Genomic DNA, 27,080 nt, shown 5'->3' on the forward strand with positions numbered 1-27,080 from the left:
GAAGACTGATAGTAACACGATTGCAGCGGTATTAAACATTCACACAGATTTCACATGCTGGTCCTTAAATTCCCCTTGCCCTGCCCCAGAGGAGAACCAAACGTCATTTCTCTTTTGTGATTGCTGCTGGGGCCGCCTTCTTCGATCTTAGTTTCAAGAACAAACAAATTGCTGCAATCCCTGTATATGTAGCTATCCCATAATTCCTCCTCCCTGTGACGGTGTAGGCATTGAAGTGAACTGGTGCTGACTGCCAGCATCGTGAACTGCCATTCTCACCTCTCGCACAAACGTCACTCTGCCGCTCTCCATGCCCTTCACTGGCCCCAAGTTCCAACAGTCCCACCACCGGAGATACCACCCCCGCCTTCTCCTATTGGTCAGCGGAACAATGGGGCACCAGATGTGACCTTAGGAAAGCTAATCACCCATTGGATAACCTGGGTGCCAATCGGATGGAGCAAGGCAAAATGCTGCAGCTGCTGGCAGTCACGGCCAGCATTCCCAACCTAAAAGCTGGTCACGGCCAGCATATTATAAAGCCAGTTGTGGCCGTTGGGCACTTCCCCCATGATTGTGAACTCACCTGCCCACTACCCTAAGTTTGAAAAACTCTGCACTAGACTCTTAAAATCTCATTCGCTGTTTCAGTTTGCTGTGCCTTCAATTTCTCAACAAACTTTGGGAATAGTATTCTTGTGCCTAATGTTCCATATCATGTAAATACATAGAAAATAAGGGATTATGACATGCTGTACCCACAGAAACCAATCCCCCAAACCTCTTAAAGCTATTTATTTTCAGTCCCCTCGCTATCTTGTTGTTCAAATGACTCGGTTCCCAGTTATTATCATTGTCTTATCTTTATTCAATCTACAATTTCCGTTCAATTAGTTAATCATAACATGCACTTGACAAATCTGTGCTGATAGTCCCATGATATCAAAAGATTACCCACACATGAGGCAAGATTAACTGACCAATAATTTCTGGTTTATCTCTTTTCCGTGGTAATGTGCTTTGGCCTAATTCCCATTTCCATGCCTTTTTCAAAAATATAGTCAGTTCTCTGCTCCACAACTTACTTCTGGTATGCATCTGATATGGGCATAGTTATTTTTTCACTTCTAGTCCCATTAACTCAAATAGTTTCCTTTTTGGATACTTAATAGTTCCCATTTGGATACCACCAGTAGTGGCTGTTCCACACCTTGAGTCGTCTTAGTCACATTTTCATTCTCATAGAAACTGCAGGGAAATACTAAGTATCAAGACTACTCAATTACATAGAAATATATAAAATAGGAGCAGAAGCCTGCTCCATCATTCATTATGATCATGGCTGATCATCCAACTCAGTAGCCTGTTCCTGCTTTTTCCCCATATCCTTTGATCCCATTAGCCCAATAGCTTTATCTGACTCCTTCTTGAAAATATACAATGTTTTGGCTGCAACTGCTTTCTATGGTAGCGAATGCCAGGCTGGCCACACTCAAGTGAAGAAATTTCTCCTCATCTCCTTCCTAAATGGTTTACCCCTTACCCTAGACTGTGACCCTCTGGTTCCGGATTCCCCAGTTGTCAGGAACGTCCTTCCAGCATCTAGTCCTGATAGAATTTTATCGGTTTCTATGAGAACCCCTCCTTCTTCTAAACGCTAGCGAATATAATCTCATCACACGTCAGTCCCATCTACCAGGAATCAGTCTGGTAAACCTTCGCTGCACTCCCTTTATAGCAGAAACATCCTTCCACAGATAAGGAGACCAAAACTGCACACAATATTCTAGGTGTGGTCTCACCAAGGCCCTGTATAATTGCAGGAAGACATCCCTGCTCCTGTACTCTAATCCTCTTGCTCTGAAGGCCAATATACCGTTTGCCTTCTGTACCGTGTGCGGCACCTGCATACTTACCTTCACTGACTGGTGTGCAAAGACATCCAGGTCTCGTTGCACATGTCAAGCTCCAATTTTATCTCCATAATAAGAACTTCAAAGCATGTCTTAACTTCTTCAACTCCAATTTTATTGTGTTCTACAATCACTTTTTCAACTCTACAGTGCCACCTGTATCCTCTTTTTATATATATATATGTATATATATGGGCAGTCTATTAAGGAGTTAAAGCTCTAATTCTAAATTAAGCACTAGGGAACATTAACTTCTTCCTAATAGATACCCCCTCTTAAAGAAAAAAGATAATCTTTTAAGTTTGACATGAATTACAATGACAAAAATGTATATATTTTCTTTTCTACAATAAATGCACCCTATTCCTCAAATTTATTTTTTACCCTCACATTTTCTTCCTTATAGGAAAAGATGCCTCTCTTTAACAATTTCTAATAACTTCTTTGAGCTAGCCCCGTTTTTTCTCAATCAGATAATTGGTAATTGCTATCAACCCACTTGATGTGGTCAATCTCCCTATTCTCTAGCATTAATATTAAGTTCACCATGTCAATTTGTCGTCTCTTTTCATTGACGCTTTTCGTAGAGTGGACATTTTCCCAAAGGGACTTATTGTCTATGTCATTTTTTTCCCAAACTTTTTCCTTGGGACCTACTTTTGCCAATCAGCCAACTTTCACGACCCATGCCAGACGATCCTTGCGACGCATGCCATGTTAGCTTACCTTTAATGCTAAAGGATAGCTTGCTTGGTCCTCACTACCTCACTCCAATCAAGCTCACAGGAGGAGAGGGCAATGCACATATCAGGTGCCAACTTCAGCCTGTTCCTTTGTGCCATTTTCATCTTTGATCTTTGTGAGAACGAAAATCCAACCTTGCACATGTAGGTCATCGTGAAGGGCAATAGCAACAAAATGCTTGTTTTACTCCGTACTGGATATCCCTGGGAGATGCTACTCCAGAATGCTGGCAGCCTCATGGGCTTTTGATGTGGTTTTTTTTTGAATTTTATTGAGGTATTTTTGGTATAGTAACAACAACCAAATAAACAATATAGATGAAACCATAAACATAGTGTAAAAGCCATTTACCTCTCGTACAGGTCCCTTCCTTATGGAGTCCCTATTCTAATCCAAACTACCCCCCCCCCCCCTCTGCCTGCTGACGATTAATTTTCCGCAAAGAAGTCGACGACCGGCTGAACCCTAACAGTGACCCTCTCAAGGTGAACTTGAATTTCTCCAAACAGAGAAAGCTAGCCATGTCCGATAGCCAGGTCTCCGACTTCGGGGGCTTTGAGTCCCTCCAAGCTAATAATATCCGTCTCCGGGCTACCAGGGAAGCAAAGGCCAGAACATCTGTCTCTTTCTCCTCCTGGATTCCTGGGTCTTCTGACACCCCGGAAATCGCCACCTCTGGACTCAGCACCAACCTTGTTTTTAACCCTGTGGACATGACGTCCGCAAACCCCTGCCAAAGTCTCCGAAGCTTTGGACATGTCCAAAACATGTGGACGCGGTTCGCCGGTCCTCCCGCACATTTTGCGCATCTGTCCTCCACCCCAAAGAATCTGCTCAACTGGGCCACTGTCATCAGGCTGAGCCTGGCACATGTTGCGGACGTGTTGACTCTACTCAACGCATCTGCCCGTAGACCATCCTCTATCTCACCTCCCAGCATCTCCTCCCACTTGCGCTTCAGCTTCTCGGTCTGCGTCTCCTCCGACCCCATAAGCTCCTTATAAATGTCAAAGACGCTTCCTTCTCCTACCCACCCTCTGGAAACTACCCTGTCCTGAATCCCCTTTAGCGGTAGGAGCAGGAAGGTTGACACCTGTTTACGAAGGAAGTCCCGCACCTGCAAATACCTGAATTTGTTTCCCCTCTCCAACCCAAACTTTTCCTCCAACGCCCTCATACTCGGAATGCTCCCCTCTATGTACATATCCCCCATCCTCTCAATCAGCTTTTGGTGTGTTTTTAATGTGTTGTCACAGGTTAGGTGCGGCAGCATAATCTTTTCATTTGGAGTTAGCTGTAAGTTGATAACTAGAGCGGCACAGTGGTTAGCATTGCTGCTAATGGCGATGAGTACCCAGGTTCGATCCCAGCCCCAGGTCACTGTCTGTATGGAGTTTGCACATTCTCCCCATGTTTGCATGGGTTTCACTCCCACAACCCAAAGATGTGCAGGGTAGGTGGATTGACCACGCTAAATTATCCATTAATTGGAAAAAAATGGTTGGGTTCTCCAAATTTTATTTTTTTTAGAAACTTAAATTAAGTAAGTTGATAACTTGCAAAAGGAATTTCCACTCACTACTTCTCTTTCAAAATCTGAAACTTCTCTCATTCGCCAGCACATCCCTGAATATAATAACACACATGGGCTTTGCATCCTTATTTGCATTGGCACAACTGACAAAAACATACCTCAAGAAATCATCTTTATGCTGCTTTCTTACTGAGTTAATTTTCTTCTTTGTAGGCTGTTAACCAGAAGCCCAGGAACTCTGTACAGAGCTAACACTAGCACTGCTCTGTACTGCCTTGGACTCTCCTTTGCAGCTCTCTGAGTCAGATGTGAGATCCTGGCCAGCAGGGACTCTGCCTATTTGTGTCACTATCCATCTCTTGTAACAAAACGATCCACCTTCACAGTCTGCTTGCTTTGCTTGCGAGCAACTAGAAAATGGAAGAAGCTCTCCATCGTGATTTGGAGCCAAAAGTATGTACATACAGGGCACTTAAAGCCAAGTGTACATGCAGGGTACGTGACCTGCTCACTGCTGCCGCTTATAGCCGGACGACTGCACACAACCTCATTTTGTTCTCATGCCCGTAGCAGCCATTGGGCATTTCTCCTGAGATCAGGACCACCGTGGGAATGCTGCGACTGATTGTTCCGTGGATTGCGACCCATCTTTGGGAAAAACCACAGTCCATGTGACACTCTACTGTTCCCGAATGCCCTGTTCCATTCAAAATTTCAGTCAGGATCCTGGATATAAAAAAGTGTTGTATCTACTGTCTCCACTGGGGCAAGTGTCTCTGCTGCCAATGTACTTTTTACCACTTTTTTCATGTTTTTAGTTTCCCATGCCAAAGGACAACATTTACCTTTCTCCCCTGTGGCACAGATAGCCTCATCTGGTTCATCAGAATTACTATGCCCCTCTTCAGACACCCTGTCGATTTCTACGATCTGGTCCTCATAATTGTTTAACATGTGTATGAACAGTACCTGGTTCCTCAGCACTTTCAATAACCCCTTTTGAATCGCAAATTTATAATCTGTGCCCACTAATCTTGATGAGTGTACCCGAACTGTCAGTTTTTCCATGTTGCAAAATGATTGTTTTACCATCTGTACCTATAACATTTCCTGGGTCTTTCCACTCAATAAATCCATCTCTTTTATGCACTGAGTGCTGAATTTGGTGCATTTTGAGTGCTATAGTAAGAGTTTGGTGACCGAGGGAGTATAAGGCTTCATTTTTATCTAAAGTTTAGTCTTTCTTTTATTTAGTTAATTAACTTAAAAGTTGCTGTTTGGTTTCGAAGAAGGTGAATTTTCAATCAGCTTTAAACAAGCTTCTACTTGTAGGCACTTGCAGCTGGAGCTTGTTAATTAGTTAATTGGATCAGGCCAGTTTTCAGAGGCGAGATTCACAGTATAAAAGTGATCCCCTACAGTGCAGATTTTGTTTGCACTGAGTGCTGAATTTGGTGCATTTGAGTGCTATAGTAAGAGTTTGGTGACCGAGGGAGTGCTGAATTTGGTGCATTTGAGTGCTATAGTAGAGTTTGGTGACCGAGGGAGTGCTGAATTTGGTGCATTTGAGTGCTATAGTAGAGTTTGGTGACCGAGGGAGTGCTGAATTTGGTGCATTTGAGTGCTATAGTAAGAGTTTGGTGACTGAGGGAGTTAGGTGAGGAGGGAGTAAGGTGCTCCTTTCACTTTGTTTCCGACATTTCCGCAAAGAGTGAGAAGAGAGCCAGAAGTTTACAGAAAGTGTAGCTGACTGGGAGCAGAGTCGGAGGGCGGAGATCTAGTTAGTCCACAGGGCAGCTATATTCTGTCAGGTAAGAGGGGATGGAGGCTAGGCCAGTTGCATGCTCCTCCTGTAGGATGTGGGTAGTGAGGGATACCACCGATTCCCGCTGACTATACCTGCGGGAAGTGCACCCAACTTCAGTTCCTCAAAGACCGTGTTAGGGAACTGGAGCTGAAGATGGATGAACTTCGGATCATCCGGGAGGCAGAGGGGGTGATTGAGAAGAGTTACAGGGACGTAACCACACCCAAGGTACAGGACAAGAATAGCTGGGTTACCGTCAGGGGGAAAAAAACAAACAGGCAGACAGTGCAGGGATCCCTCGTGGCCATTCCCCTTCAAAACAAGTATACCGTTTTGGATGCTGTTGGGGGGATGACCTACCGGGGGAAGGCCCTAGCGGCCAGGTCTCTGGCACTGAGTCTGGCTCTGGGGCTCAGAAGGGAAGGGGGGGGGAGAATAGAAAAGCAATAGTTGTAGGAGATTCAATGGTTAGGGGAATAGATAGGAGATTCCGTGGTCGCGAGCAAGACTCCCGGAAGGTATGTTGCCTCCCGGGTGCCAGGGTCAGGGATGTCTCTGATCGTGTCTTCAGGATCCTTAAGGGGGGAGGACGAGCAGCCAGAAGTCGTGGTGCACATTGGTACCAACGACATAGGTAGGAAAAGGGGTGTGGAGGTAATAAACAAGTTTAGGGAGTTAGGCTGGAAGTTAAAAGCCAGGACAGACAGAGTTGTCATCTCTGGTTTGTTGCCAGTGCCACGTGATAGCGAGGCTAGGAATAGGGAGAGAGTGCAGTTGAACACGTGGCTGCAGGAATGGTGTAGGAGGGAGGGCTTCAGGTATTTGGATAATTGGAGCGCATTCTGGGGAAGGTGGGACCTGTACAAGCAGGACGGGTTGCATCTGAACCAGAGGGGCACCAATATCCTGGGAGGGAGGTTTTCTAGTACTCTTCGGGAGGGTTTAAACTAATTTGGCAGGGGAATGGGAACCAGATTTGTAGTCCAGCAACTAAGGTAGCCGATATTCAGGACGCCAAAGCGTGTAATGAGGCAGTGGGGAAGGGAACACTGACAAAGGAGAGTACTTGCAGGCACGGAGATGGGTTGAAGTGTGTATACTTCAACGCAAGAAGCATCAGGAATAAGGTGGGTGAACCTAAGGCATGGATCGGTACTTGGGACTACGATGTGGTGGCCATCACGGAAACTTGGATAGAAGAGGGACAGAAATGGTTGTTGGAGGTCCCTGGTTATAGATGTTTCAATAAGATTAGGGAGGGGGGTAAAAGAGGTGGGGGGTGGCATTGTTAATTAGAGATAGTATAACAGCTGCAGAAAGGCAGTTCGAGGAGTGTCACCCTAATGAGGTAGTATGGGTTGAAGTCAGAAATAGGAAAGGAGCAGTCACCTTGTTAGGAGTTTTCTATAGGCCCCCCAATAGTAGAAGAGATGTGGAGGAACAGATTGGGAAACAGATTTGGGAAAGGTGCAGAAGTCACAGGGTAGTAGTCATGGGTGACTTTAACTTCCCAAAAATTGAGTGGAAACTCTTTAGATCAAATAGTTTGGATGGGGTGGTGTTTGTGCAGTGTGTCCAGGAAGCTTTTCTAACACCGTATGTAGATTGTCCGACCAGAGGAGGGGCAATATTGGATTTAGTACTTGGTAATGAACCAGGGCAAGTGATAGATTTGTTAGTGGGGGAGCATTTTGGAGATAGTGACCACAATTCTGTGACTTTCACTTTAGTAATGGAGAGGGATAGGTGCGTGCAACAGGGCAAGGTTTACAATTGGGGGAAGGGTAAATACAATGTTGTCAGACAAGAATTGAAGTGCATAAGTTGGGAACATATGCTGTCAGGGAAGGACACAAGTGAAATGTGGAACTTGTTCAAGGAACAGGTACTACGTGTCGTCGATATGTATGTCCCTGTCAGGCAGGGAAGAGATGGTCGAGTGAGGGAACCATGGTTGACAAGAGAGGTTGAATGTCTTGTTAAGAGGAAAAAGGAGACTTGTGTAAGGCTGAGGAAACAAGGTTCAGACAGGGCATTGGAGGGATACAAGATAGCCAGGAGGGAACTGAAGAAAGGGATTAGGAGAGCTAAGAGAGGGCATGAACAATCTTTGGCGGGTAGGATCAAGGAAAACCCCAAGGCCTTTTACACATATGTGAGAAATATGAGAATGACTAGAGCGAGGGTAGGTCCGATCAAGGACAGTAGCGGGAGATTGTGTATTGAGTCTGAAGAGATAGGAGAGGTCTTGAACGAGTACTTTTCTTCTGTATTTACAAATGAGAGGGGCGATATTGTTGGAGAGGACAGTGTGAAACAGACTGGTAAGCTCGAGGAAATACTTGTTCAGAAGGAAGATGTGTTGGGCATTTTGAAAAACTTGAAGATAGACAAGCCCCCCGGGCCTGACGGGATATATCCAAGGATTCTATGGGAAGCAAGAGATGAAATTGCAGAGCCGTTGGCAATGATCTTTTCGTCCTCACTGTCAACAGGGGTGGTACCAGGGGATTGGAGAGTGGCGAATGTCGTGCCCCTGTTCAAAAAAGGGACTAGGGATAACCCTGGGAATTACAGGCCAGTTAGTCTGACTTTGGTGGTAGGCAAAGTAATGGAAAGGGTACTGAAGGATAGGATTTCTGAGCATCTGGAAAGACACTGCTTGATTTGGGATAGTCAGCACGGATTTGTGAGGGGTAGGTCTTGCCTTACAAATCTTTTTGAATTCTTTGAGGAGGTGACCAAGCATGTGGATGAAGGTAAAGCAGTGGATGTAGTGTACATGGATTTTAGTAAGGCATTTGATAAGGTTCCCCATGGTAGGCTTCTGCAGAAAGTAAGGAGGCATGGGATAGTGGGAAATTTGGCCAGTTGGATAACGAACTGGCTAACCGATAGAAGTCAGAGAGTGGTGGTGGATGGCAAATATTCAGCCTGGATCCCAGTTACCAGTGGCGTACCGCAGGGATCAGCTCTGGGTCCTCTGCTGTTTGTGATTTTCATTAATGACTTGGATGAGGGAGTTGAAGGGTGGGTCAGTAAATTTGCAGACGATACGAAGATTGGTGGAGTTGTGGATAGTAAAGAGGGCTGTTGTCTGCTGCAAAGAGACATAGATAGGATGCAGAGCTGGGCTGAGAAGTGGCAGATGGAGTTTAACCCTGAAAAGTGTGAGGTTGTCCATTTTGGAAGGACAAATATGAATGCGGAATACAGGGTTAACGGTAGAGTTCTTGGCAAAGTGGAGGAGCAGAGAGATCTTGGGGTCTACGTTCATACATCTTTGAAAGTTGCCACTCCAGTGGATAGAGCTGTGAAGAAGGCCTATGGTGTGCTCGCGTTCATTAACAGAGGGATTGAATTTAAGAGCCGTGAGGTGATGATGCAGCTGTACAAAACTTTGGTAAGGCCACATTTGGAGTAGTGTATATAGTTCTGGTCACCTCATTTTAGGAAGGATGTGGAAGCTTTGGAAAAGGTGCAAAGAAGATTTACCAGGATGTTACCTGGAATGGAGAGTAGGTCTTACGAGGCAAGGTTGAGGGTGCTAGGCCTTTTCTCATTAGAACGGAGAAGGATGAGGGGCGACTTGATAGAGGTTTATAAGATGATTAGGGGAATAGATAGAGTAGACAGTCAGAGACTTTTTCCCCGGGTGGAACAAACCATTACAAGGGGACATAAATTTAAGGTGAAAGGTGGAAGATATAGGAGGGATATCAGAGGTAGGTTCTTTACCCAGAGAGTAGTGGGGGCATGGAATGCACTGCCTGTGGAAGTAGTTGAGTCGGAAACATTAGGGACCTTCAAGCAGCTATTAGATAGGTACATGGATTACGGTAAAACGATATAGAGTAGATTTATTTGTTCTTAAGGGCAGCACGGTAGCATTGTGGATAGCACAATTGCTTCACAGCTCCAGGGTCCCAGGTTCGATTCCGGCTTGGGTCACTGTCTGTGCGAAGTCTGCACGTCCTCCCCGTGTCTGCGTGGGTTTCCTCCGGGTGCTCCGGTTTCCTCCCACAGTCCAAAGATGTGCAGGGTAGGTGGATTGGCCATGATAAATTGCCCTTAGTGTCCAAAATTGCCCTTGGTGTTGGGTGGAGGTGTTGAGTTTGGGTGGGGTGCTCTTTCCAAGAGCCGGTGCAGACTCGGGGGGCCAAATGGCCTCCTTCTGCACTGTAAATTCAATGATAATCTATGATTAATCTAGGACAAAGGTTCGGCACAACATCGTGGGCCGAAGGGCCTGTTCTGTGCTGTATTTTCTATGTTCTATGTCTCCATGTTTGAAAATAGTTTCCAATGCCATACATTGTGCCTCAAAACTCTCAGAATCCCATCAATTTCCCTAACACCATTATCCTACTGACATGATTTCCTTCAGTTCTTTCTTCTCGCTAAACCCTGTGTTCCCTAACATTCCCGGTACATTATTTGTGGCCTCCTTTGTGTAGACAGGACCAAAGTATGCCTTTAGTTGGTAAGCTATATTTTTGCTTACCCATTATAAATTCCCCTGTTTCTGATTGTAAGGAACCTACATTTGTCTTTACCAATCTTTTTTTCTTTACATACCAATAGAAGCTTTTGCAGTCAGTTTTTATGTTCCTCACAAGCTTACTCTCTTACTCTATTTTCCTCATCTTAATCAATCCCTTTGTCCTACTTTGCTGAATTCTAAACTGCTCCTAATCCTTAGGTCTGCTGTTTTTTCTGGCCAATTTGTATGCTTATTCCTTGGATCTAATACTATTTCTAATTCCCCTTGTAAGCTATGGTTTTCCCACCTTTCCCATTTCATTTTTGTACCAGACAGGAATGAACAATTGCTGCAGTTCATCCATGCATTCTTTAAATGTTTGCCATTGCCTATCCACCATCATTCCTTTAAGTAACGTTCCAGTATCCACCATAACCAACTCGCGGCTCATACCATCATAGTTTCCTTTATTTAGATTCAGGACCCTAGCCTTAATCAACTATGTCACTCTCCATCTTGTTGAAGAATTTTATCATATTATGGTGCCTCATCCCCAAGAGGTATCGCACAACTAGATTGCCAATGATTCTGTTCTCATTACACAGTACCCAGTCTAGGATGGCCTGTTCTGTAGTTAATTCCTCAATGCAATGGTCCAGAAAACCATCCTGTATACACTCCAAGAATTCCTCCTCAAAGGTATTGTGACTGATTAAATTTGCCCAATCTATATGCAAATTAAAGTCAACCATAATTGCAGATATTCCTTTATTGCCTGCATCTCTAATCCCCTGTTTAATGCCATTCCCAACATCACCACTACAACTTGGGGATCAATATACAAACCCCACTAACGTTTTGCCCCTTAGGTGTTTCTCAGCTCTACTCATACAGATTGCACATCATCTGAGTTAATATCCTTCCTCACTATCGCGTTAATTTCCTCTTTAACCAGCAATGCAACCCCACCACCTTTTCCTTTTTGTCTGTCAAAGATGCTTCCTCATTTCATAAGTGATCCCCATTTCTTCCTCGCGTGTTCTTTTATGTGTCCTAGCTATTTCCATTGGTGATCGTTTTCAGGCCGTCTATTGGCTGTCCTAAGCTTTCGTGCTTCCTTTCCTTTTGAGACCATGTATTGTGTCCCTTTCTTCAGTCATTTTCACTCTTAATACTGCAGTTTGAGGAAATAAGTAACAAAACCATCCTTGCTTCTAATGCATGTAGTCTATGGCTGGGATTCTCCAGCCGCATTCGCCCAGCGACCGGAGAATTCCACCCGAAGCCAATGGATTTTTCCATTGTCGGCATCTTGTCCGTGGCGTTCTTCCTGCGCATGGAGCGGAACAATCCAACCCTATATTTCTTCAATCTTGTATTTAAAATGTACTATTGTTTGACCATACTACTTCCCAAGTGTGGACATTTCATTTCGGCTATAACATTATCGGCCTTTATTCTAATTAGTGCCTTGACAATCTGAAATTCTATTTTTAATGCTTGTAAATTCACATATAAACACCAACCCTGACCTGTTTGTACTTCACAATAACCTTTATTTTCTTTTGATTTCTTTGTCGCTCTGTGAAAGGGAGTTATTTGAGATTATTCTTGTTTGCTTTCTAGTAGCTGTTTATGTGTGGTGCTTTTTGAGTCTTAGAAGGCAATCACACAACTAAGCATTTTGAACCCAGATTGGTGATGGAGAGCGAGAGAGAGAAAAATACATTATTTCCTGTGGGTTAAAATTGCTTTATTTTATTTTTTGTAGATTGCTGGAGGATTATCTGCCGTGGTTGTGTTGTTAGTCATTGTTGCTCTTGGTTTTCTCTTCGAACCTTTACCTCAGGTATGTCTAAGCTTAGAATGTTCTTTATCCTTTGTAGTGTTATATTTGTAACATTGCTAAAATATCCAATTTATATTTAGAAAGAAAATCTGTTCTCTCTCCTTCAAAATTTATTCCTTTCTTCTGAATGCCTTGACTCAACAGAATGGCTGCAGGAACACTTGTTGCTGTCCAGCACTGTGTCTGTATAGCTACCATTCACGTGTATGCACTCGCAACAAATGTTGGCAGGTGATTTGACTGCTACCAGCAAAATTGCTGAGTCTGATCCTATTCTTTTTGTGCATGTACCTTTGACAAGAGTTAATTATCTCCAGCAGGAACTTTAATTAAATTCCTCCTCATTCCAGTAGTGCTGATTTAAAGTTATTCGGAAAGGTTTCCATGCTCAAGAGGGTTTAGAGAAGATTTGGTTGAGTTATTCAAAATCATGAAGGGTCTGGACAGAGTAGGTAGAGAAAAAATATTTCCACTGATGGAACGATCAAGAACATGAGGGCAAAAGAAGCAATGGTGAGATGAAAGTCTTTTATGCAGCAAGTAGTTAAGATCTGGAATGCGCTACCTGAGTCAGGAAGGTGGGTTCAATCAAGGCATTAGAGGGAATAGGATTGTTATCTGAAAATAAAAATTGTGCAGATTATGGGGTGAAGGTGGAATATGACAAGTTAAATTGCTACCATGGAGAACTTGTGTAGACATGAATGGTAGCCTCCTATGCTGTAGGAATTCTGAGATTCTACACCTGTTTGATATCACAGTGCATGATTTGATATTTTAGCATTGAGAAAATATGCAAGCATTTTATGATACTTGACATATGGTGGGGAATTTTAATCCCATCCACATGGGGAAAGGAGTTAAAATAGATTGGGAAATCTACCCATTTACCATGACTTTCTTGCTGATTGCAATTTAAAATAGAAAGCAGACAGGACATTTGCCCAAAGCTGACAGGATCTTTCTTTATATGTGTAGATCAGTGGTTCCCAATCTGTGGTTTGCAGACTACTGGTGATCCGTGAGGGTACTACAGGTGGTCCGTGCGTCCGTTGTAGAAAAAAATGTCTGCAGAAAAAATAAGGAGTACCTCATATATAGCATGCTAATCCTTGTAAAATTATGTTCACAATTATTTTCAGTATTATATTAATAGTGTGGTGCTTTTGTATGATGTCACTGCAAGGCCCTGCCCCCTTCTGCGCATGCAACAGTTAGTTAGGACCTAACAGGCAAAATCAAAATCAAAGTAACTTTTCAAGGGTTTCTACAGCAAAACTGATTTCCAACTGCAAGGACTTCCAATAGTGCATCCTGTGAAAGAGAAACATCATAAAAGAGGGAGAAAACTGAGAGACGCCGCCAAAGTTAGAATGGATCAGTGCCTGAAGAGAAAACAGACAGATGGTCAAAATGACCATGAGGCATCATCAAATGAAACTCACCACAAAAAAAGTAAGCGAAAAAAGTGCAGAGAAAATACAACAATAAATACTTAGAACTGGTATTTACTTGCGCAAGCACTGAAAATGAACCATTACCATTACCCTGTGTTATGAAGCTCTATCGAATGAAAGCTTAAAGCTTGCTAATCTTCGCCGTCATCTTGAGAATAGACATGGCGAATACATATTCAAGCTGATTGAATTTTTTGAAAGCAAGCTCAAAGAATCTCAGAATAGCAAGAAAATTATAGAATGCACATCTACTGGCAGTGATAATTCTAAGATGGTGGAGGCCTCATATCGGGTAGCTCTGCTTATAGTAAAGACAAGGAAGCTGCACACAATTGGGGAGGAGTTGATACTGCCAACGGCTAAGGTGATGGTGGGTGTTATGTTGGGAAAGAAGGCCTGGAAGAAAATTAACATAATTTCATTGTCGGGTGACACAGTTCAACGACTCATTGAAACGTGAATAATCAGCTAGAATACAAGCAAGTCAATTTTATGCACTTCAATTGGATGTATCACTGGACATTGCAAACCTTTCAAACCTGCTCATTTATGTACGGTATGAACACGATGGAGAGATAAATGGAGGCTTTCTCTTTTGTAAATTGTTGGCCACATACTCAATTGCAAAGGCTATTTTGGCATGTTGAACACTTTCATATTTCAAAATGGGATTGATTGGGTAAAATGTGTAGGAGATGGCACATGTTAGGCCAATGCACATGTGGCTGTTGGGCGGACGAGTGCAGTGATTCCTCTAGCAACATTCATTCACTGCAGCATCCTTAGGGAGCCATTAGCTGCAAAGAAAATGACTGCTAATCTCATCATGACCGTTTTGGCGAAAGTGGTTAAAACAGTTAATATTGACTTCCGGGTGCGGCGATGACCAGCTGAGTCGCACGTTTCGGCAGCTCCCGGTGGAACGGACTTTTGGGCTCTTGATAGGAGCCCCAACGGCAATTTTAACGGCTAAAAACACCGTGCGGTAAACCAGAAGGGTGTTCCCCCTGGACACGGATGGAAAAAGGAGAGGAAAGTGGCCGGATTGCAGCGGATCCTTTGGAACAACGGCAAGGAAGGCAAGCAGAAACCAAGATGGCGTCGGAAGGTGGCAGTTTCATATGGGGCCCTGAACAACAAGAGTTCTTGAAACGCTGCGTGGAGGAGATAAAAAAGGAAATGAAGAAAGAGTTGTTGGCCCCGATATTACAGGCGATTGAAGGGCTGAAAGAGGAACAAAAGACCCAGGAGCAGGAGCTTCGGGTCGTGAAGGCGAAAGCAGCAGAGAATGAGAACGATATACAGGGCCTGGTGGTGAAGTCGGAGATACAGGAGGCACACCAGAAACGATCTGTGGAGAGGTTGGAGGCACTGGAAAACAACGCAAGGAGGAACAACTTGAGGATTCTTGGCCTTCCTGAAGGTGTGGAGGGGGCGGACGTCGGGGCATATGTGAGCACGATGCTGCACTCGTTAATGGGAGCAGAGGCCCCAACGGGTCCGTTGGAGGTGGAGGGAGCATACCGAGTTATGGTGCGAGGATCGAGAGCAGGAGAAACTCCCAGAGCCATAGTGGTGAGATTCCTCCGTTTTAAGGATAGAGAAATGGTCCTTAGATGGGCGAAGAAAACTCGGTGTAGTAAATGGGAGAACGCGGTGATCCGCGTTTATCAAGATTGGAGTGCGGAGGTGGCGAGAAGGAGGGCGAGCTTTAATCGGGCCAAAGCGGTACTTCACAAAAAGAAGATAAAATTTGGAATGCTGCAACCGGCAAGACTGTGGGTCACATATCAAGGGAGGCACCACTACTTTGAAACGGCGGATGAAGCGTGGACTTTTATTGTAGAAGAAAAATTGGAATGATTGGATTATGAAAATGAACGTTTGGACAAAGTGGTGGGGCGAATGGGGGGGGGGGGGCGAAGAGGGGTTTTATGTTTTAATCCTGCGGTATGGTAACTTTTCTTTCTCCCACAGGTGGTGATGGGGGGAGGTGGGGAGGGAGAGGAGATGGGGCGTTGGCCATGGGAGGCGGGGCCGAGGGAGAGGCGCGGGCTTGGTTCCCGCGCTATGATAATTATGGCGGGAATAGAGAAGCAGGAAGGAGGGGGCGTCGCACGGTGCGAGCCGTGATCACGGGGGGAAGCCGAGGTCAGCCAGAGTTTGCTGACTTCTGGGAGCAACATGGGGGGAGTAATTACGCTAGCGGGGGGTCTAGCAGGGGGGGGGGGGGAGAGGGGGAAATTACTGGGTTGCTGCTGCTGGGGAAAGGGGGGAGTGGGTACGGGAAAGGATGGGCGGGGGGGCACCGTCTGGGAGAGATACAGCTGCGTGGGAACTGGGTGAGAAGCTGGAAAAAGATGATGGCTAACCGGCAAGGGGGGGGGGGGGGTGGGAAGCCCCCCAACTCGGCTGATCACGTGGAACGTGAGGGGGCTTAACGGGCCGATAAAGAGGGCACGAGTACTCGCACACCTTAAGAAACTTAAAGCAGATGTGGTTATGCTACAGGAAACGCACCTGAAACTGATAGACCAGGTTAGGTTGCGCAAAGGATGGGTGGGGCAGGTGTTCCATTCGGGGCTGGATGCGAAAAACAGGGGGGTGGCTATATTAGTGGGGAAGCGGGTAATGTTCGAGGCGAAGACTATGGTGGCGGATAACGGGGGCAGATACGTGATGGTGAGTGGCAAATTACAGGGAGAGATGGTGGTTTTGGTAAACGTGTATGCCCCGAACTGGGACGATGCCAACTTTATGAGGCGAATGCTAGGACGCATCCCAGACCGAGAGACCGGAAAGCTGATAATGGGGGGAGACTTTAACACGGTGTTGGAACCAAGGCTGGATAGGTCGAAGTCCAGGACTGGTAGGAGGCCGGCAGCAGCCAAGGTGCTTAAGGATTTTATGGAGCAGATGGGAGGGGTGGACCCGTGGAGATTCAGTAGACCTAGGAGTAAGGAGTTCTCGTTTTTCTCCTATGTCCATAAAGTCTATTCACGCATAGACTTTTTTGTGTTGGGTAGGGCATTGATCCCGAGGGTGAGGGGAACGGAATATACGGCTATAGCCATTTCGGATCATGCCCCACACTGGGTAGACTTGGAGATAGGGGAGGAAACAAGAGGGCGCCCACCCTGGAGAATGGACATGGGACTAATGGCGGATGAGGGGGTGTGCCTAAGGGTGAGGGGATGCATTGAAAAGTACTTGGAACTCAATGACAATGGGGAGGTTCAGGTGGGAGTGGTCTGGGAGGCGTTGAAGGCGGTGGTTAGGGGGGAGCTGATATCAATAAGGACACATAAAGGGAAGCAGGAGAGTAAGGAACGGGAGCGGTTGCTGCAAGAACTTTTGAGGGTGGATAGACAATATGCGGAAGCACCGGAGGAGGGACTGTACAGGGAAAGGCAAAGGCTGCATGTGGAATTTGACTTGCTGACTACAGGCACTGCAGAGGCACAATGGAGGAAGGCGCAGGGTGTACAGTATGAATATGGAGAGAAGGCGAGCAGATTGCTGGCACACCAATTGAGGAAAAGGGGAGCAGCGAGGGAAATAGGGGGGGTGAGGGACGAGGAAGGAGAGACGGAGCGGGGAGCGGAGAGAGTGAACGAAGTGTTCAAGACATTTTATAAAAAATTGCATGAAGCTCAACCCCCGGATGGGAGGGAGAGAATGATGGATTTTTTGGATCGGCTGGAAATTCCCAAGGTGGAAGAGCAGGAAAGGGTGGGACTGGGAGCACAGATCACGGTAGAAGAAGTGGTGAAAGGAATTAGGAACATGCAGACGGGAAAGGCCCCGGGTCCGGACGGATTCCCAGTTGAATTTTACAGAAAATATTTGGACTTGCTCGCCCCGCTACTGACGAGGACCTTTAACGAGGCAAAGGAAAGGGGACAACTGCCCCCGACTATGTCAGAAGCAACGATATCGCTTCTCTTAAAGAAGGAAAAGGATCCGCTACAATGCGGGTCCTACAGACCAATTTCCCTCCTCAATGTGGATGCCAAGGTCCTGGCCAAGGTAATGGCAATGAGAATAGAGGAATGTGTCCCGGGGGTGGTTCATGAGGACCAAACTGGGTTTGTGAAGGGGAGACAGCTGAACACGAATATACGGAGGCTGTTAGGGGTAATGATGATGGCCCCACCAGAGGGTGAAACGGAGATAGTAGTGGCGATGGATGCCGAGAAAGCATTTGATAGAGTGGAATGGGATTATCTGTGGGAGGTGTTGAGGAGATTTGGGTTTGGAGAGGGATATGTTAGATGGGTGCAGCTGTTGTATAGGGCCCCAGTGGCGAGTGTGGTCACGAATGGACGGGGATCGGCATATTTTCGGCTCCATAGAGGGACAAGGCAGGGATGTCCTCTGTCCCCATTACTGTTTGCACTGGCGATTGAGCCCCTGGCGATAGCGCTGAGAGGTTCCAAGAGATGGAGGGGAATACTTAGGGGAGGAGAAGAACACCGGGTATCTTTATATGCGGATGATCTGCTACTATATGTGGCGGATCCAGCGGAGGGGATGCCAGAAATAATGCGGATACTTGGGGAGTTTGGGGATTTTTCAGGGTATAAATTGAACATGGGGAAGAGTGAGCTGTTTGTGGTGCATCCAGGGGAGCAGAGTAGAGAAATAGAAGACCTACCGTTGAGGAAGGTAACAAGAGACTTTCGTTACCTGGGGATCCAGATAGCTAAGAATTGGGGCACATTGCACAGGCTAAATTTGACGCGGTTGGTGGAACAGATGGAGGAAGATTTCAAGAGATGGGATATGGTAGCATTGTCAATGGCAGGGAGGGTGCAGGCGGTTAAGATGGTGGTCCTCCCGAGATTCCTCTTTGTGTTTCAGTGCCTCCCGGTGGTGATCACGAAGGCTTTTTTCAAAAGGATAGAAAAGAGTATCATGGGTTTTGTTTGGGCCGGGAAGACTCCGAGAGTGAGGAAGGGATTCTTACAGCGTAGTAGGGATAGGGGGGGGGCTGGCACTACCGAGCCTAAGTGAGTATTATTGGGCCGCTAATATTTCAATGGTGAGTAAGTGGATGGGAGAGGAGGAAGGAGCGGCGTGGAAGAGATTAGAGAGGGCGTCCTGTAGGGGGACCAGCCTGCAGGCTATGGTGACAGCCCCATTGCCGTTCTCACCAAGGAACTATACCACGAGTCCGGTGGTGGTAGCTACACTGAAGATTTGGGGACAGTGGAGACGACATAGGGGAAAGACCGGAGCATTGAGGGGGTCCCCGATAAGAAACAACCACAGGTTTGCCCCGGGGGGAATGGATGGGGGATATGGAATGTGGCAAAGAGCAGGTATAACGCAATTGAAAGATCTATTTGTGGATGGGAAGTTCGCGAGTCTGGGAGCGCTGACTGAGAAATATGGGTTGCCCCAAGGGAATGCATTCAGGTACATGCAATTGAGGGCTTTTGCGAGGCAACAGGTGAGGGAATTCCCGCAGCTCCCGACACAAGAGGTGCACGACAGAGTCATCTCGAAGAAATGGGTGGGGGACGGTAAGGTGTCGGATATATATAGGGAAATGAGGGATGAAGGGGAGACTATGGTGGACGAACTAAAAGGGAAATGGGAAGAAGAGCTAGGGGAGGAGATCGAGGAGGGGCTGTGGGCAGATGCCCTAAACAGGGTAAACTCGTCGTCCTCGTGCGCCAGGCTAAGCCTGATTAAGTTTAAGGTATTACACAGGGCACATATGACTGGAACACGGCTCAGTAAATTTTTTGGGGTGGAGGATAGGTGTGCGAGGTGCTCGAGAAGCCCAGCGAATCATACCCATATGTTTTGGTCATGCCCGGCACTACAGGGGTTTTGGATGGGGGTGACAAAGGTGCTTTCGAAAGTAGTAGGAGTCCGGGTCGAACCAAGCTGGGGGTTGGCTATATTTGGGGTTGCACAAGAGCCGGGAGTGCAGGAGGCGAGAGAGGCCGATGTTTTGGCCTTTGCGTCCCTAGTAGCCCGGCGCAGGATATTGCTAATGTGGAAAGAAGCCAAGCCCCCGGGGGTGGAGACCTGGATAAATGATATGGCGGGGTTCATAAAGTTAGAGCGGATTAAGTTCGTCCTAAGGGGGTCGGCTCAAGGGTTTACCAGGCGGTGGCAACCGTTCGTCGAATATCTTGCGGAAAGATAGATGGGGGAAAAAAGAAGGCAGCAGCAGCAGCCCAGGACTTGGGGGGGGGGGGGGGGGGGGGCCTGAGACAAGGCAGTTGCCAATTAGGGCTCGTTTTTATTTTTGTTATTTAATATTTATTTATTTGTTGTTGTTTTCTTTTGTTCTTGTTTAAATAAAAAAGGTCATTATTATCTGTATTGTTATAATGTTGTGTAAAGGATGCACAATGTACTGTGTTGGTTGACCAAAAATTTTCAATAAAATATTATTAAAAAAAAAAACAGTTAATATTAGAACATAGAACAGTATAGCACAATACAGGCCCTTTGGTCCACGATGTTGTGCCGACTATTTATTCTAATCTAAGGTCAACCTAACCTACACTCTTCAATTTACTGCTGTCCATGTGCCTGTCCAAGAGTCGCTTAAATGTCCCTAATGACTCAGACTCCACCACCTCTGTGTAAAGAACCTTCCTCTGACATCTCCCCTATACCTTCCTCCAATCACCTTAAAATTATGTCCCCTCGTGACAGCCATTTCCGCCCTGGAGAAAAGTATCTGGCTATCCACTCCATCCATGCCACTCATCACTTTGTACACCTCCATCAAGTCACCTCTCTTCCTTCTTCGCTCCAGTGAGAAAAGCCCTAGCTCCCTCAATCTTTCTTCATAAGACATGCCCTCCAGTCCAGACAGCATCCTAGTAAATCTCCTCTGTACCCTCTCCAAAGCATCCACATCCTTCCTGTAATGAGCCGACCAGAACTGGACACAATATTCCAAGTGTGGTCTAACTAGAGTTTTATAAAGCTGCAGCAAAACCTCGCGGCTCTTAAACTCAATCCCCCTGTCAATGAAAGCCAACACACTGCGCCTTCTTAACAACCCTCCTTCTTAACAACCCTATCAACCTGGGTGGCAACTTTGAGGGATTTATGTACGTGGACCCCAAGATCTCTCTGTTCTGCCACACTTCCAAGAATCTTGCCTTTAACCCTGTATTCAGCATTCAAATTCTCCCTTCCAAAATGAATCACTTCACATTTATCCAGGTTGAACTCCATCTGCCACTTCTCAGCCCAGCTCTACATCCTGTCAATGTCCTGTTGTAACCTGCAACAACCCTCAACACTATCTACAACTCCCCCAACCTTCGTGTCATCGGCAAACTAACTAACCCACCCTTCCACTTCCTCATGCAAGACATTTATAAAAATCACAAAGAACAGAGGTCCCAGAACAGATCCCTGCAGGACACCACTGGTCATCGACCTCCAGGCGGAATACTTTCCATCCACTACCACTCACTGTCTTCTTTCGGCCAGCCAATTCTGTATCCAGACAGCCAAATTTCTCTGTATCCCATGCCCCCTAACTTTCTGAATGAGCCTACCATGGGGAACCTTATGAAATGCCTTACTGAAATCCATATACACCACATCCGCTGCCGAATCTTCATCAATGTGTCTCGTCACATCCTCAAAGAATTTAATGAGGCTTGTGAGGCATGCTGACTATCTTTAAAAAATAAAAAATAAAATAAAAAATTTTTAGAACATAGAACATTACAGCGCAGTACAGGCCCTTCGGCCCTCGATGTTGCGCCGACCTGTGAAACCACTCTGAAGCCCATCTATACTATTCCCTTATTGTCCATATGTCTATCCAATGACCATTTGAATGCCCCTAGTGTTGGCGAGTCCATTACTGTTTATTGAGGTATTTTTGGTTTTACAACAATGACAAAATAAACAATATACATAAGTCTATAGTGCAAAAAGCCTGCTTCCTCCCTTACAGGTCCGACCTTTATTAACCCCCTACTCTGAACTAAACTAACCCTCCTCTTCTGCTGACGATTAATTTTCTGCAAAGAAGTCGACGAATGGTTGCCATCTCCAGGCGAACCCTAACTGTGACCCTCTCAAGGCGAACTTGATTTTCTCCAAACAGAGAAAGCTAGCCATGTCAGTAAGCCAGGTCTCCGACTTCGGGGGCTTTGAGTTTCTCCAAGCTAATAATATCCGTCTCCGGGCTACCAGGGAAGCAAAGGCCAGAACGTCTGTCTCTTTCTCCTCCTGGAGTCCTGGATATTCCGACACCCCGAAAATCGCCACCTCCAGACTCGGTGCCACCCTTGTTTTTAACACTGCGGACATGACGTCTGCAAACCCCTGCCAAAGTCCCCTGAGCTTTGGGCATGACCAAAACATGTGGACATGGTTCGCTGGCCCCTCCGCACACCTTGCCCACCTATCTTCGACACCAAAGAACCTGCTCATCCAGGCCACTGTCATGTGAGCCCGGTGAACAACCTTGAACTGTATCAGGCTGAGCCTGGCGCATGCTGTGGATGCGTTGACTCTACTCAACACATCCGCCCAGAGACCATCCTCTATCTCTCCTCCTAACTCCTCTTCCCACTTGCGCTTCAGCTCTTCAGTCTGCGTGTCCTCTGACATCATGAGCTCCTTTTCGATGTTGGAGACCTTCCCTTCTCCCATCCCCACTCTGGAAACTACCCTATCCTGAATCCCCCTTGGTGGTAGGAGCGGGAAGGTTGAGACCTGTCTATGTAGGGTGTCCCGCACCTGCAGGTACCTAAATTTGTTTCCCCTCACCAATCCAAATTTCTCCTCCAACTCCCTCAAGCTAGGAAAGCTCCCGTCTATAAACATATCCCCCATTCTCTCAATTCCTGCCCTCTGCCATCTCCGAAACCCCCCGTCCATCCTTCCCAGGGCAAACCGGTGGTTATTGCAGATTGGGGACTCCCACATGCTTCCTCCATTGCCCCCAGACTCTCAGGGCCACCACCACGGAGCTGGTGGAGTACCGTGCCGGCGGCAACAGCAGAGGCGCAGTTATCAACGCCCTCAAACTGGTGCCCTTACATGAAGCTGCCCCATATGCTCCCATGACGACCCTCCCACCACCACCCACTTCCTGATCATGGCTATATTCGCCACCCAATAATAGTTACTGAAGTTTGGCAGCGCCAGCCCGCCTTTTCCCCAGCTCCGCTCAATCATCCCCTTTTTTACTCGCGGGGTCTTGCCCGCCCATACAAAGCCCGTGATAACTTTGTTAACCCGTTTAAAAAAGGTCCGTGGAATAAAGATGGGGAGACACTGGAACACGAACAGGAATCTCGGAAGGACCGTCATCTTCACCGTCTGGACCCTCCCAGCTAGTGACAACGGGAGCGCGTCCCACCTCTGAAAACCGTCCACCAGACGGGCCAGATTAAGTTTGTGTAACCGTTCCCATTCCCGTGCCACTTGGATGCCTAGATACCTAAAACTTCCCCCTACCACTCTAAACGGCAGTTCGTCCAGTCGCCTCTCCTGTCCCCTTGCCTGGATCGCAAACATCTCACTTTTCCCCATATTTAGTTTGCACCCCGAAAACCGGCCAAATTCCCCCAGAATCCTCATGATTTCTTCCATCCCCTCCACTGGGTCCGATACATGCAGGAGCAGGTAGTCTGTGTAAAGTGAGACTCGGTGTTCCACTTCCCCCACCCCCACCCCAGACCAACCCCTTCCAGCCCCTTGAGGCTCTCAACGCAATTGGCAAGCGGCTCTATAGCTAGCGCGAACAACAGTGGGGAGAGAGGGCATCCCTGTCTCGTCCCCCGATGTAGCCTAAAATAGTCTGATGTCGTCAGTACGCTCGCCACAGGAGCCTGACCCAGTCAATAAAGCCCCGTCGAAATCCGAACCGTCCCAGTACCTCCCACAGATATTCCCATTCTACTCCATCAAAAGCCTTCTCTGCATCCATTGCGACCACTACCTCCACATTGCGACCACTACCTCCATCTCCCTACCTTCTGGGGACATCATGATCGCATTTAGCAATCTTCTTAATTGGACACCAACTGCCTTCCCTTAACGAACCCCGATTGGTCCCCCCCCAATCACGTCCGGAACACAGTCTTCAATCCCAGAGGACAAAATTTTGGCCAGCAGTTTGGCATCCACATTCAGGCCTGTAGGACCCACACAGCTCCGGATCTTTATCCCGCTTCAGAATCAGCGAGATAGTGGCCTGTGACATCGTCGGGAGAAGCACCCCTCTCTCCCTTGCCTCATTAACAGTGGCCCCAAAATCCCAGCGAACGTTTTTTCGAACTCCGCTGGGTACCCGTCCGTCCCCGGGGCTTTGCCCGACTGCAAGGCCTTCAGACCCTCCGCTATCTTTTCGATTCCGATCAGGGCTCCCAGCCCTTCTACCAGCTCCCGTCCATCTTTGGTGAATTCAGCCCTCCTAGGAAATGCCTCATCCCCTCTGGCCCCGGTGGGGGTTCCGACCCATACAGCCTACTATAAAAATCCTTAAACACCTTATTCACCCCTGCTGAGTCTCCCACCAGGTTCCCGTCTCCATCCTTTATTTTCCTTATCTCCCTGGCTGCCTCCCTCTTTCTAAGCTGCTGTGCAAGCGTTCTGCTGGCCTTCTCTCCATGTTCATAAATCGCCCCCCTCGCCTTTCTCAGCTGCTCCACCGCCCTCCTTGTGGTTAACAAGCCGAACTCTGCCTGTAGCCTCCGCCGTTCCCTTAGAAGCCCTGCCTCTGGGGTCTCCGCATACCTCCTGTCGATCTGTAGTATCTCCTTTACCAGTCAGTCCATCTCTGACCTGTCTACCTTCTCCCTGTGGGCCAGTGTCGAGATCAGCTCCCCTCTAACCACCGCCTTCAATGCCTCCCAGACCACCGCTGCCGAAATTTCCCCTGTGTCATTGACCTCCAGGTAATTCTGAATACATTTTCTCAACCGCCCGCACACCACCTCGTCCGCTAAAAGCCCCATGTCTATCCTCCAGTGCAGGCGCTGATTCTGCCTTTACTAACCTGTAGGTCAACCCAGTGCGGAGCATGGTATGAGATTGTGATCGCCGAGTACCCCGTGTCCACCACACCCATCAGTAGAGCCCTGCTCCGAATAAAGAAATCAATCCGGGAGTACAGTTTATGCACGTGTGAGTAGAAGAACTCCTTTACTGGCTGCCCAAATCTCCATGGGTCCACCCCCCATCTGCTCCATGAACCCTTTTAGCTCCTTAACTATTGATGGCACCCTGCCTGATTTTGAGCTTGACCGGTCTAAACCAGGGTCAATAACTGTATTGAAGTCCCCTCCCATGACCAGCTTATGCGAATCCAGGTCCGGTATCTTCCCCAGCTTCCTCTTTTTAAACTCCACATCGTCCAGTTTGGTGCGTATACGTTTACTAGTACCACCTGCACCCCCTCCAATTTCCCACTGACCATAATGTACCAGCCTCCCCCATCTGAAACTATTCTTCCCGCCTCGAACACCACGCCCAGCTAGCTTGGTGGCCCTCGCCCCTGGCGGCAGACAATCTCCCACCTGATGCCCCCCCCCCCCCGCTCATACATACAATTCAAATGAAAAACAATCCCAACGCAGTTGTCCGACAGAGATTTTAAAAAAAAGTTGAACTCAAAAAAAAAAGATTAAGCAAAAGATCCAGCATCTGAACAAACACACCTCCATCCCCCAACAGTGCAAATGCAAACTTTACCTCACTCAGCTCTGCAGCTGGCCCCAGATCCATACAGCAGGCATTACAAATAACATCCAAAAAAGCAAGAAACAAGAAACTTTTTAAAAAAACATAAACGCTACATCAAAGTTCTCAGTCTGACACCAGTCCTTTTCGCGAAGTCCAGCGCTTCCTCAGGCGACTCAAAATAAAAATGTTGTTCCTCGTATGTGACCCAGAGGGGGGCCGGGTACAACAGCCCGAACTTCACCTTTTTCTTGAAAAGGGTCGACGTGATCTAATTAAACCCCGCTCTTCTTCTGGCCACCTCCGCACTCAGGTCTTGATAGATCCGCAGGATACTGTTGTCCCATTTGCAGCTCCATGTCTGCTTGGACCACTGTAAAACGCCCTCCTTATCCAGATATCTGTGGAATCTCACCACCATTGCCCTCGGGGGGGGGGGGGGGGGGGGTCTCCTATTCGCGGCTTCCTCAGAAGCGCTCTTGTGAGCCCTGTCCACCTCCAAGGATCGGGGGCATGCCCCATCCCCCAGCAGCTTCTCGAACATGGCCGCTATATATGCCCCAGCGTCCGCTCCTTCGGATCCCTCCTGGAGCTCAACGATCGTCAAGCTCTGCCGTCGGCAGCTGTTCTCTAGGTCCTCCACCTTCTCCAGGAGCGTTTTCTGCTGGTCTCTCACCGCTGTTTGATGTTCCTCCTGGTCAGCCAACCCCTTCTCTACTTTCTGGATCGCCCGATCTTGGGCATCCAATCTAAGTTCCAGCCGTGAAATTGCCTCTATAATCGGGTCCAAGCAGTCCTGCTTCTGCTTGGCAAAGCCCTCCTGGATATCTTGCATCAACTGTTCCGTTGACCGCTGGGTCGACAAGCCAGAGGTCTGATCCTCTGCCATGCTTCCTCCCGGTGCAGCTTCAGCCCAAGCCTTCTCTGTTCTTCTGTTTCTGCCTTTGCGAGCACTCCTAATCCTCCTCCCCATGCACCGACGTGGGAATTCAGTTCACAATTGCCTCGGTCATCAATTTTTCAAATCAAGTCCGATTTAAAAAGCCGGGCGGAAAGGTCCAAAAGTCCAACCCGAGCGGGAGCCACCAAATGTGCGACTTACTCCTTCATAGCTGCCACCAGAAGCCATGCTGACTATATTTAATCAAACTGTTTTTCTAAATAATCATTGGATTGGATTTGTTTATTGTCACGTGTACCGAGGTACACTGAAAAGTATTTTTCTGAGAGCAGCTCAACAGATCATTAAGTACATGGGAAGAAAAGCGAATAAAAGAAAATACATAATAGGGCAACACAAGGTATACAATGTAACTACATAAGCACCGGCATCGGGTGTAGTGTTAATGAGGCCAGTCCATAAGAGGGTCATTTAGGAGTCTGGTAACAGCAGGGAAGAAGCTGTTTTTGAGTCTGTTTGTGCGCGTTCTCAGACTTCTGTATCTCCTGCCTGATGGAAGAAGTTGGAAGAGTGAGTAAGCCGGGTAGGAGGGGTCTTTGATTATGCTGCCCGCTTTCCCCAGGCAGCAGGAGGTGTAAATGGAGTTATTGATGGGAGGCAGGTTTGTGTGATGGACTGGGCGATAAATCGTATCTCTTAATATT

General features: G+C 47.1%; 1 protein-coding gene across 4 annotated transcripts in view; it reads left to right on the forward strand.

Annotated features, from left to right (window-relative positions):
• The window catches only part of slc26a5 (solute carrier family 26 member 5), a 102,328-nt gene that overhangs the window by 46,155 nt on the left and 29,093 nt on the right, over window positions 1-27,080 (forward strand). For 3 of the 4 annotated variants that reach the window (XR_011934035.1, XM_072471314.1, XM_072471315.1), the window contains one exon: window positions 12,253-12,330. Coding sequence is in view for 3 of the 4 variants with exons in the window: in XM_072471314.1 (XP_072327415.1) it covers window positions 12,253-12,330 (78 nt within the window). In the remaining variant the exon portion in view is untranslated. Of the gene's footprint in view, window positions 1-12,252; window positions 12,331-13,603; window positions 13,785-27,080 lie in introns of those variants that run through there. The other variant, XM_072471316.1, reaches the window with a different exon arrangement.

The sequence above is a fragment of the Scyliorhinus torazame genome, chromosome 13 (assembly GCF_047496885.1).
Source record: "Scyliorhinus torazame isolate Kashiwa2021f chromosome 13, sScyTor2.1, whole genome shotgun sequence".
Classification (NCBI taxonomy): Eukaryota; Metazoa; Chordata; class Chondrichthyes; order Carcharhiniformes; family Scyliorhinidae; genus Scyliorhinus; species Scyliorhinus torazame.